Raw genomic sequence first — 11,421 nt, 5'->3', positions numbered from 1 at the left:
TATATACAAAAAAATGATGCAAAACATATAGTTTAATTCTCAATCAAGTTGTGTGGAAAATATGGAAGAGAATGCATTTTCTCATTATGTTTCTCTACAAGATTACAAGGATTTATATACATGATACAAGTGTGTAGGTAGGACAAGGTAGGACGGCTGTAGGACGGCTAGTGTGTAGGTAGGACAAGGTAGGACGGCTAGTGTGTAGGTGGGACAAGGTAGGACGGCTGTAGGACGGCTAGTGTGTAGATAGGACAAGGTAGGACGGCTGTAGGACGGCTAGTGTGTAGGTAGGACAAGGTAGGACGGCTTATTCTTCCAATACTCCCCCTCAAGCTGGATCAAGAAGGTTAATTGATCCAAGCTTGGAGAGCAGACTTTGAAACTGAGGAGAAGCAAGAGACTTCGTGAAAATATCAGCAAGTTGATCTTGGCTTCGAGTGAATGTGGTTTGAATTACCTTGGACTGGACTTGTTCCCGAACGTAGTGACAGTCAACTTCAATGTGTTTGGTGTGTTCATGGAACACCGGATTGGAGGCAATACGCATAGCTGCTTGATTGTCACAGAAAAGAGACATAGGTGTGTTGATTGAGAACCCCAAGTTCGAGAGAAGGCCCTTGAGCCAAATGAGTTCACATGCAGTGGAAGCCATGGCTCTATACTCAGCTTCGGCACTTGAGCGAGCAATTACATTTTGTTTTTTGCTCTTCCATGTCACGAGGTTTCCTCCAACCAACGTGCAGTAGCCAGTAGTGGATTTTCTATCAATAGCATTCCCTGCCCAGTCAGCATCGGTGTAGGCAATGATTTGAGTATGACCATTGTTTTTCATGACGATTCCCCGACCAATGGAGCCTTTGAGGTATCTGAGAATTCTTTTAACAGCATTTAAATGAGCTTCAGTGGGTGCATGCATGAATTGGCTTACAAGACTGACGGCGTAAGTTATATCCGGTCTGGTGATGGTGAGATATATAAGCTTGCCCACCAATCGTTGGTAGTAACTGATATCACTGAGAGGTTCTCCTGTCAAGTCTAACTTCAATTTGCTATCAAGAGGAGTACGAGTTGGTTTGCAATCCATCATCTTCACTTCTTGAAGTATGTCAATCACATATTTCCTTTGACTCAAAAAAAGTCCCTTGGGGGAAGTGGCCAGTTCAATCCCAAGGAAGTATTTTAAAACTCCTAAGTCTTTAATGGCAAATTGTTGATGAAGAGAATGTTTAAGAGTGTGAATCTCATCAATGTTATCACCTGTGATGATGATATCATCAACATAGATTAGTACAACTAATTTGCCAACTGATCCTATTCGAACAAACAGGGAGGAATCAGCATGACTTCTCTTGAACCCAAAATTTTCAAGTACCGAGCTTAGTTTGGCATACCAGGCACGAGGAGATTGTTTCAAGCCATAGATTGACTTATGAAGCTTGCAAGCCATACCTGAATTCTGTGCTTGTGGATGACCCGGGGGTAGTTGCATGTAGACTTCCTCTTCGAGGTCTCCATGTAAAAAAGCATTTTTTACATCCATTTGGTACAATGGCCATTCATGGTTCACTGCAACAGATAACAAAACCCTTATTGTGCTCATCTTAGCCACGGGAGCAAATGTCTCCTTATAGTCCACTCCAAAAGTTTGAGTAAAACCGCGAGCCACCAATCTTGCCTTGTGTCGTTCAATTGAGCCATCAGAATTAAACTTGATTTTATAGACCCACCGACTGCCTACCACCTTCTTGCCTTTGGGAAGCTGAACTACACTCCAGGTTTTATTTTCATTCAAGGCTTTGAGTTCTTCTTCCATGGCTAGCCTCCACACAACTTGACGATTGGCTTCTTGAAAGTTCCTTGGTTCACTTTCATAGGACAGTTTACTGAGGAAGGCTGCATGAGAGTGAGAGACTTTGGAGTAATTTACAAACTTGTGAATAGGGTACCTTGCATGGTAAGTTTCATAGTCTTGCAGCCTTGATGGTGGATGTCGATCTCGAGTCGGATTCCTGCGGGGTTGAGCTGGGATCACAATAGGTTCAGCTCCACTCTCTTGCATAGATGTTGTGTTATGGTCATGGAGAACTACTTGTGCTTCTGAGGCTTCAGTGTCGTCTCCAATAAGCAGGTTGTCATTAAGGGTTGCATGAGAGTCCCGGTTGTGAGGTAGTGAATGGACACAGTCACTTGGTTCGATTGGATTTGGCAATGGGAAGAGATCTAGGAAGTGCTCCCCCTGATGATTTTGATTTGATGATTTGTTGAAAAATGGTTGGTTTTCATCAAACCGTACATCTCTTGAGACAAACATCTTCCTAGTGCACGGATTGTAGCATTTGTACCCTTTTTGGGTGGAGAAGTATCCCATGAAAACACACTTGACAGCTTTGGGATCAAGCTTGTCTCGGTGATGGGATTGAATATGAACATAACAGGTACATCCAAAGATTCTCAGATGGGAAAGATTTATTTTTTTTGTTTTGCATAACCTCAGATGGTGATTTTGTATCCAGAACACGACTAGGCAGTCTGTTGATAAGGTAGGTGGCTACAAGAACTCCTTGAGACCAAAACCTCTTAGGCACATTCATTTGCAACATTAGCGCCCTGGTTTTTTCAAGTAGGTCCCTATTCTTCCTTTCGGCAATTCCATTTTGCTGAGGAGTACCTACACAACTTGTTTGATGTATAATTCCATGGGTGCTCAAATACTTAGTCATATTTTTGGATGTATATTCAGTGCCATTATCAGACCTTAGTATGTGGATTTGGGACGAAAAATGGTTCATGACAAGATTATGAAAGTCCTTGAAAGCATCCATAACTTCACTTTTGAATTTTAGGAGGTACAACCAAGTGGCTCTTGAGAAATCATCAACAAAGATAACGTAGTACCTATAACCATCAAAAGACTCTAGAGGTGCAGGTCCCCAAACATCGGAGTGCACCATCTCAAAAAACTTGCTAGTCCTAGACATGGAAGAATTGAATGGGAGTCTAGTAGATTTTGACAAATGACAAATTTCACATACAAGGGAGGATTTGCATAAACTAAGGAACAACGTAGACAACACAGATTCTGAGGGATGTGCTAGGCGTTGATGCCACAACCGATGTTCTAGGTTTGAGCTGACTTGGAACCCCTTTGGAACATTGAGGTCCTCTAAAAAATAGTACAACCCATTTAGGTAGTGACCTTCACCAATCAGCTTCTTGGTCGCTAGATCCTGAAAAACAACATTGTGGGGGGAAAAAATTGCACGACAGTTTAGAGAGTTTGTAATCCTTCCTACGGACAATAATTGAAAAGGAAAAGATGGAACATATAACGCTGTGGACTCAACAGTTTCTGAGATCAGTTTAACTTTCCCTTTACCTAGAACTGGCACACCTCTACCATTTGCTACAGAAACTAGTGATGGTTTAGTGTAGCTTTCAAAATCGTATAGCTTTGAATATTGATTTGTCATGTGATCTGTGGCACCTGAGTCTATAATCCAAAAATCATGAGAGTGACTAACATTTAGAGCAGTTGAAAGAGCACACATGATACCTGGAATGTCTCCTTGAGGTACATGACCAGATTCAGCTAAGAACCCTGCAAACTGTCCAAGAAGAGCAGTTTGACTTTCCCCAATCGACGTTTCACCTGTGCTTCCTTTTCTAGTTTGAAGGTAGGTTGAGAACTCATTCAACAAGTCAGCCGGATTGGCTGTAAAGTTCATTGACCCACCGATGGATGTAGCAGCAGCAGCATGGTACTTGTTTGTATGTGGTCTAGCGTGTGAGCCCTTATGATCTCTTAAAGGCTTGTTCTCAAACCTTGGCTTCAACTCAGGGTGCAATATCCAGCATCGATCTATTAGATGTCCAACATTATTACAATGTAGACACTTCAAATCTGGCCTTTTTCCCTTGTATACTTTATCTCCAAATGACTTGTGATTTGTCACAAAAGCTCTAGCCGCAGACACACTAGGTTTTACGTCAACATTCATGACTTTTCTGCGTACTTCTTCTCGCTGGATAGTAGTGCAAACACTTGCAAATGATGGAAGTTCGGGATTCATTAGAATATGGCTTCTAAGATCTTCATATTCAGAACCCAAACTTGCAAGCAAATGAAAGATTTTGTCTTCCTCGGACCTTTTTAACAGTACGGCAGCATCGATAGTGTGTGGTCGATACATATCTAGTTCGTTCCACATGTTTTTCATGCAACCGAGATGATGAACAAAGGATTTATCACCTTGTTGAAGACTTGCGAGATTCCTCTTAAGCTGGAACACTCGAGCAGCATTGTTTTGATTTCCATACATGTCCTTGACTGCCTTCCCAAGAGCACTAGAGGATTCTGAAAAACTGAAAATTTCAGACAGCTTAGGATCCATGGAGTTGAGGAGCCATGACATGACCTGCTGGTCTTTGCACAGCCATGCTTCATACTCCGGCGATGCGACGTCAGGTGCTTTAATACTTCCATTGACGAATCCAAGTTTGGACCTTCCTCCAAGCGCAAGAGATATTGATCTTGACCATGGAAGATAGTTAAACTCATTTAACAACACAGAACACAAACGTTGGTTTGGGTTGACTTCAGCTTCTGGAAAACTAGGGCGAGGAGCTATGAAGCTTTCAGCGTCTGAGCCAAAAAGATTATCTTCTGCTATTATTGAAACGAATGTGCAGAAGAAGAGAAGGGACAACAATGGAGTCAGGCCGGTTAAGGTTCCGGCTCTGATACCATGTGGAAAATATGGAAGAGAATGTTTTTTCTCATTATGTTTCTCTACAAGATTACAAGGATTTATATACATGATACAAGTGTGTAGGTAGGACAAGGTAGGACGGCTGTAGGACGGCTAGTGTGTAGGTAGGACAAGGTAGGACGGCTAGTGTGTAGGTAGGACAAGGTAGGACGGCTGTAGGACGGTTAGTGTGTAGGTAGGACAAGGTAGGACGGCTGTAGGACGGCTAGTGTGTAGATAGGACAAGGTAGGACGGCTGTAGGACGGCTAGTGTGTAGGTAGGACAAGGTAGGACGGCTTATTCTTCCAATAAGTTGGGTGAATTTGGACTACATTATGCTAGCTCATTGTAAGACTGAGTTCATATTTTCTCCTTAAAAAAAATTCCTAGTCAGGTTGGAGATCATGCGCTGTTTGGTCTAGACATGCCCCTTAATTTGTTGGGGAGGGTCACCTGACATTCTACATCTTCCACGAGTGCAATTATTGGTGATTATTTCGTATTTATTAAATCTGTTTTTTTTTTTGTTCAACAATAAATTTTGTCAAATTAGATCATAGATTTGTCTTTTTTTCATAATTAATAAATTTGGCCTCTATAATCTATTCTTAGTTTGCTCTCTATATTTTTTGAGGGAAACGACCTTAATTACAAACATTAAGTAGACGTACAATCGTCAAGATCTATACACAACTATACTGGCGAATCTTCAAATGCAAGTTCTTTATATTATTTATATTACATAACGGACTCAGATTTTTTTTTCTTGCTTCAATAATGATAGTGTTTAATGTTTACTTAGCAAATGCATATGTTTTCTTGCCTACTTTAATTAACAAATAATTTAATATCATTATTAACGTGCTTTTGGTTTACCTTGAAGTATAACGATTTGATGCAGTTGGTGTCCTACCAACAAAAATCGAGTTGCTGCTTCAATAAGTAAGAAAGAATCAGAAAAATAAATGGTACGAAATTCAAAGCATTGCTTTTGTCAACACTAGCAATGATGCCCGCGCGTTGCTGCGGGATTGAAAATTATATGTACAACATATTTACAATCCTATTTACACATAATATCCTAATCAGCATTTAATTGAAATGAATAATTAGTCACTTACTCAGTAAGGACCGAGTACTTTTCACTTAGCCTAGAGTAATGGCCTGCATGAGGAAAGCTGAAGATGGTGACATCGATTTTCTTCCATTGGAGACAGGATGGACGTCCATCTCATGCACATCAACTTCATGCAACACCAAGAACTCCATCCCCGTTTGCTCTTCTAAATATGACCAACTGGTCCAATGTTTTGCCTACAAAGAACTTAGAACATCAAATCAATTAATCTTGAACCACATTAAAGAAATTTAAACAACCCCAAAATTTAATTTGTAGCCCAAAAAACCAGAGGAACAGTAATCGTGACATTTGATGAGTACATATATGAAAAATGTACCTGAAGATTGAAACTTTCATCAAATAAATCACAAAAAAGCTGAAAATTAGAGAAACCCAAAATTATAAATTGCATAAAATTAGATAATCCATTTCAGTCATGCGTAAATTTACCATCACACATAACAAATTTGCCTATTTGATGGTGATACACGATGTAATTGTTCAGATTCAAACCACACACAAAGCACTTGCAGCTCCCAAGTATACGTGTATCACATTCTGATGTTTGCTTGTTGACTTTGCCCCTGGAGTCCTGACTAATGCGATCTCCTTCAGTGGTGCATGCACTTTTTTGTCCGAAGTTGCTTCCTTAAACATCCCTCTTTCCTAAAAAAAAAGACCCAAAACATATCATATTAAGCATCAACGCTATTAATATTTATTAAAGAAATTGGTCACAACAGGTTTCACATACATCACTTCTAAACCTAAAAGGCTTCAGATTTGTAGGCTTTGGTTCCCCATGAGCATTGCTGGCAACAGATGTGGAGTTTTCTTTCTGAATCTTATCTGCTTGATTGACCTGCAACATTGTTCAAGCGTTAACAGGCATAAAAAACCATAAGGGAGAAATGAACAAACATAAACACTATATAGATACGTTATTCTCATATACTTTGTAGCCTTCTTCAAGGCCTGGAATTATACAACTATTTTTTCCACTAATAGCTCTTATTTACATCTTTACTGGATTTGCATCACTTGGTTTATATTAATAAAATTAGAGGATTGCACATGCTTCTTTTTGGACGCCAAAACATTTTTTTTTTTTTCAATTATTCTAGTTCCTTGTGGTTGAATGGGATTCTAAGCTTCAGATTTCGAAAACGGAGAGTTTTGAAAAACCTGAGAGTCGGCACCAATGAGCTTAAACAGAACAGATGAGAGCTATTGAGATAGAGCTAAGCTACTTCAACACTTCCATAAGTCCACGTCTCCACCCAAGCCTAGACATCCCAACATTGCCCAGATAGGTGTCCCATCTTGACCTGCAAGATTTACACAGAATTGCAAAGTTGGAAGAGGTTTAAGCATGAACAGAATGTAAAACGCAAAACTTTATAGCAGCAAATTGGGTTGCAAGCGAGAAGTAACCATCATGAATAAAAAGTGGGTACACAAAATTGGCAAGAGATGAGCTTGTTTCCCGAAACGCAGCTATGAGTGACGGTGATCAATCTCTCCATTTTTTACACAATTAAACTCGAACCTGTGGATAACTGAGGTTTGGAATCCTACTGAAATCAGGAATAGGCCATTGTAAGTTCGTCAAACTCCTGAAAGAAACAACAAAAACACAAAGATATTCAGTCTTGACATGATTCATTGTGTTAAATATTAAGAGCTACTTCTCAATTGTCGTTCCAAACAACCAGCACCATCACCTAATGTGATATAACATCAGATAGAAACGGGAGATGTTCCCTGCACAGTGGTTGGAAAAATGAGTTTCCCAACAAAAACTATGATTCCCTCTGTTGTTGCTATGATTAATCACAAATCTTTTGGATTTACACCTCCGTAGTTGGAGCTTTAAATCTGATGTATGAATAAATAGAAATTGTAGTCCTTAGATCACACAATTTTACCTTTAGACTTACTAAAAGACAGAATCAGAAGCAGCACTTACAACTTGAACAGTTTAGACATGTTGCTATACAAATCTGGAATTGTAGTCCCACCAAAGTTGTTGTCAACTTGACTGCAAAACAAATAAGATTATAGGGCTAAGAAACTTGATACGGGATTGCATCCCTCAAATTATGTTGTAGAAAAGGGAAAGTCTAGAGAATTGTTTCCAACAGTACGAAAATTCAAGAAAGGAAAGGATGAAAACATAATTAAGGCACAAATTTATGTTCCGAAGTAAGAAAACATACAGTATTAATAAGCTTGGCAACTCTGAGAACTATGGCGGAAGATACCCGGATAAGTTGTTGTTGTCAAGAAGACTGCAAAAAGGTATTGGTCTGTAATGTGATTTGTTTTCTTTTCAGTAGACATCTGATTAGAGTAGAGTTTTTTCTTCTTTTTTTACTTCACATTAGAATATAGGGGTTGATCTATGACATCTACCAACTGATAATATATGCATGCTCTAACGCAAGAATAAAATATGAACATACGGTGTTGTGAGCTGCAAAGCCACCTTACTGCTGCGCAAGAGCATCTCCCATGCTTTGGTACATATCTATTCGAGCTGCAGCAACAGTGCTATCAGGATTACACAACAATAATTATTTGAATATTAGAAAGAAATCAAACAAACAAAAGAGGAGAAATATTTGATGACCAAACAATCGTCAATTTCTTCAGCCATTAAATAAACCTTCTTCGACTGTTTAAGGTCACAATCAAAAAAGCAAACCCTTGATAGAGTTTTAGGCAACAATAATCAAGAGGAAACCAAAAAAAAAAAATTGGAGATTTTTAAGAACCAAAAACTCTGCAATCAAACAAAATATATTCCACAAAAAGAGTTTAGAGAGAAAAAAAGAGGAGAGTGAAGAGGCTTACCATCCTTCAAGGCAACCAGAACTTTCAGATAAAATCACGCCAAAAAAACTACGAATGGATTTTCAACTTTCTCCTTGTGGGAGTCCATTGACTTTCAGCCTCCACCTTCTTCTCGACTCTGCAAACGCAAACAGACAAAGATAAAAATCATTAGACTCAAATGTAGGCGTAGTCATATTGGCTACAGCGGATACGCATCCCTATGCACCCGAGTTCAAACACCCTACTTGCAACCGCAGATTAGATTAGTTTAAAGCAGAACATCCCTTGTATCAAAAATTTAAAAAAAAAAAAAAAAAAACATAAAACCATCACCAATACCATTTCTTTCTTTAGTTTCAAACTTCGAAGTTTTTCAATTTGGGTTTGCTTCCTAAGAGTCTAAGACCATAAAGAACGTCAGCTATCTCAATCTCAATGTCCTCATCTTTTTCTACAGCCCTGAAGATTTTGAGGATTTCAAATACCAATCTTAGGTCCATTTGATTCCTAAAAATATATGAATTCATAAGCTAAAAAATCTCAAAACTTTCCAAAAACTTCTTCAAAAATCATTTTTCGAAAACATAGTACCAACTGACCATCGTCTTCCTCGATGAAAATTAAGAGGGCAAAAGCGACGTAGCTTTGAAGCTCAGTTGCTGAAGACTCTGTTCTTCCTCCCCAACTCCTCCATAACTCCTAGAAGAGAAATTTAAAAATAAATAAATATCAAATTTAAAAACGAAATCCAAAAACAGAGCAAACAGGTTGGGTCACTCTCGAGTTTGGGTGCGAGCTTATCCCTAACCTTCACACCAGAAAAGAAGAATATGTAAAAATTAATCAGAGTTTTCATAAAATATACTACCTGATTACCTGCTATTGGAAACAAATAATAAATATACAGGGAATTTTAAAATAATTCAACTGCATGCAAATTAATCGAAATTTGTAAAGAAAAAAAAACTCAAAATATTAGTAAAATTAAGAAGAAAAATTATTAACCACACAACCAAATTTAATAAAAATAAATTACTGAAATTAAAACCCAAATTCCAGAAATAAAGAAAAATGGAACATTTATATGGAAATTGAAGCTTTACCTGCAGATCGGCAACAGCGGCAGGTACCTCAAGAGTGAAAGAGAGAGAGCTGAAGATGCGTGAGAGAACAGAGGGAGGAGTGTCTTGCGATCCATGGCTTTGTGTAAAGCTTGAAGACCTTGTCGAAATACGCGCGGTACTCGTGCCTGAACAAATTAAAAAATTTGAAATTAAGAAATAGTTGTTCACAATGCAAAAATCCAAACTAAACAAAAATCAATGCTTTCAAAGTCGTATGGCATGCTGGCTTATCACAATTGTTTAGTATAAATTTACACACATTATATATGGATAAATTTAAATAAAAAATAAAAGATAACCAAATCATACACTCGTAGTCTCCATATTCCCCCAGCAGGCAAACCTTGATGGGCTCCCCTTGAAAGCTTAGTTAGTGAACGCACCCACCTGCACACGCACTGCAGAACTTAATTCATACACATAGGAGAGAGAGAGAGAGAGAGAGAGAGAGAGAGAGAGAACCACAAAGTCCCGATTTTCAATCCCACTGCGGAGAGAAATCGATCCGATCCTCATATCCCTCAATAAAATGTATAAGAATATTTAAAATTTTGTTAAAACTCATAAATTTTTTCCGTCACTGTAAATTTTAACCCGTCCATTTTCCGTCTCTCTCCCCGAACGGTTAGGGTTTGGTCCAAAGTAACAAAAATCGAAAATAAAAACTCAAATACAACTATTATAAAATCTACCTGAGTTCGATAAAATTTGTTTCACCACGATTTGAAGACCGGCCGCTCCCACACATCGTGGGCAGGAGGAAAATTCGATATGGGTTCGTGTGGAGGTGCATCGATGATTGTTCGACGGATTTAACTGAGATAATGAAGAGGAATGGGGTGAGCAGCGCTAGGGCTAGGTTGAGAGAAATGGAGAGAGAAGTCTCTCGAATTTGAGAGAAATGAGAGAGAAACGGTGCTAGGGTTACAGAGTGAGAAAAGGGAAGAACGGGGGATTTGATGGATGGTTATCGAGAGAGTAGGGAGAGATAAAGAGGGAAAGAAACAGCGGTGGCAATTTTGTAAATAAAGTGAAATTCGGCTCAATCCTACGGACACAATTACCCCCCTAACTTTTGGGAATTACCTTCCCAACCCAGCCCAGATCTGATGGTTTTTGTTGTAAATAGCGTGAAATCGAAGGGCAAACAATTGACTGTAGCCCAATGAACAGTCAATCTCTCCTTAGTTTTAGAATAGATAATATGCTTAATTTCGTTACGGTGGGTGAATCAGAATGTTTCTTTCTTCTTTCTTCACAGTTCACATGGCATGAAGAAGCACTTTGTTTCTTCTTCTTTTTGAATAAACGATACTGATCACGAGCCAAATTTTTATCTATATATATGAGTTTCATACTCTTCATAGAACTTAGTTCCATGACAAGAAGAAGCAAATTTAGCCGCTTATAAGTTATAACACATATGACGATTTACTCTTGCATTCGAGATACAAAATTCATTAACTTCTATAACATGGCTTGTATAAGAAACAAAAATTACAAAAATCACCACATTGATAGCATGCATCCGCGAGGACTGATAATAACAATATAATATATCGATAGTAATTGAGTCAGTCCACTCTT

The 11,421-nt window shown here is 38.6% G+C and overlaps 2 protein-coding genes across 9 annotated transcripts; both read right to left on the bottom strand.

The window, feature by feature from the left end:
* Window positions 1-5,875: 5,875 nt before the first annotated feature.
* LOC125468138 lies at window positions 5,876-7,359 on the bottom strand. Of its 6 annotated transcripts, none has more exons than XR_007255339.1 (5): window positions 7,307-7,359; window positions 7,058-7,200; window positions 6,627-6,734; window positions 6,323-6,538; window positions 5,876-6,066 (listed from the first exon to the last, which is right to left on the bottom strand). XR_007255339.1 is itself a non-coding variant. In XM_048576285.1 (4 exons), exons 1-4 carry the CDS (start codon window positions 6,741-6,743, stop codon window positions 5,899-5,901), a joined length of 477 nt encoding a protein of 158 aa, XP_048432242.1. In that variant the 5' UTR covers window positions 6,744-7,051; the 3' UTR covers window positions 5,876-5,898. The 6 variants fall into 6 exon arrangements, 4 of the variants coding, with proteins under 4 accessions (XP_048432242.1, XP_048432245.1, XP_048432243.1 ...); XR_007255340.1 differs by having other exon boundaries at window positions 7,330-7,359; XM_048576285.1 differs by lacking the exons at window positions 7,058-7,200; window positions 7,307-7,359 and adding an exon at window positions 6,210-6,248 and having other exon boundaries at window positions 6,386-6,538; window positions 6,627-7,051.
* Window positions 7,360-7,420: 61 nt separating this feature from the next.
* Window positions 7,421-10,831, bottom strand: LOC125473467. 3 transcript variants are annotated; one of them, XR_007255342.1, is made up of 10 exons: window positions 10,527-10,811; window positions 10,144-10,221; window positions 9,814-9,959; window positions 9,310-9,409; window positions 8,729-8,846; window positions 8,338-8,411; window positions 8,092-8,163; window positions 7,842-7,913; window positions 7,597-7,636; window positions 7,421-7,488 (listed from the first exon to the last, which is right to left on the bottom strand). XR_007255342.1 is itself a non-coding variant. In XM_048576289.1 (9 exons), the coding sequence occupies exons 1-6, from the start codon at window positions 10,625-10,627 to the stop codon at window positions 8,791-8,793; spliced, it is 441 nt and encodes a 146-aa protein (XP_048432246.1). In that variant the 5' UTR covers window positions 10,628-10,831; the 3' UTR covers window positions 7,450-7,488; window positions 7,842-7,913; window positions 8,338-8,411; window positions 8,729-8,790. The 3 variants fall into 3 exon arrangements, 1 of the variants encoding a protein (XP_048432246.1); XR_007255341.1 differs by lacking the exon at window positions 7,597-7,636 and having other exon boundaries at window positions 10,527-10,809; XM_048576289.1 differs by lacking the exons at window positions 7,597-7,636; window positions 8,092-8,163 and having other exon boundaries at window positions 7,450-7,488; window positions 9,814-9,880; window positions 9,931-9,959; window positions 10,134-10,221; window positions 10,527-10,831.
* Window positions 10,832-11,421: the final 590 nt, after the last annotated feature.

This window comes from the organism of the source record quoted next, unplaced genomic scaffold (assembly GCF_019419815.1).
Source record: "Pyrus x bretschneideri cultivar Hongxiangsu unplaced genomic scaffold, Pyrus_bretschneideri_v1 Contig89, whole genome shotgun sequence".
Classification (NCBI taxonomy): Eukaryota; Viridiplantae; Streptophyta; class Magnoliopsida; order Rosales; family Rosaceae; genus Pyrus; species Pyrus x bretschneideri.
This window is presented reverse-complemented; position numbering and strand designations above follow the sequence as displayed.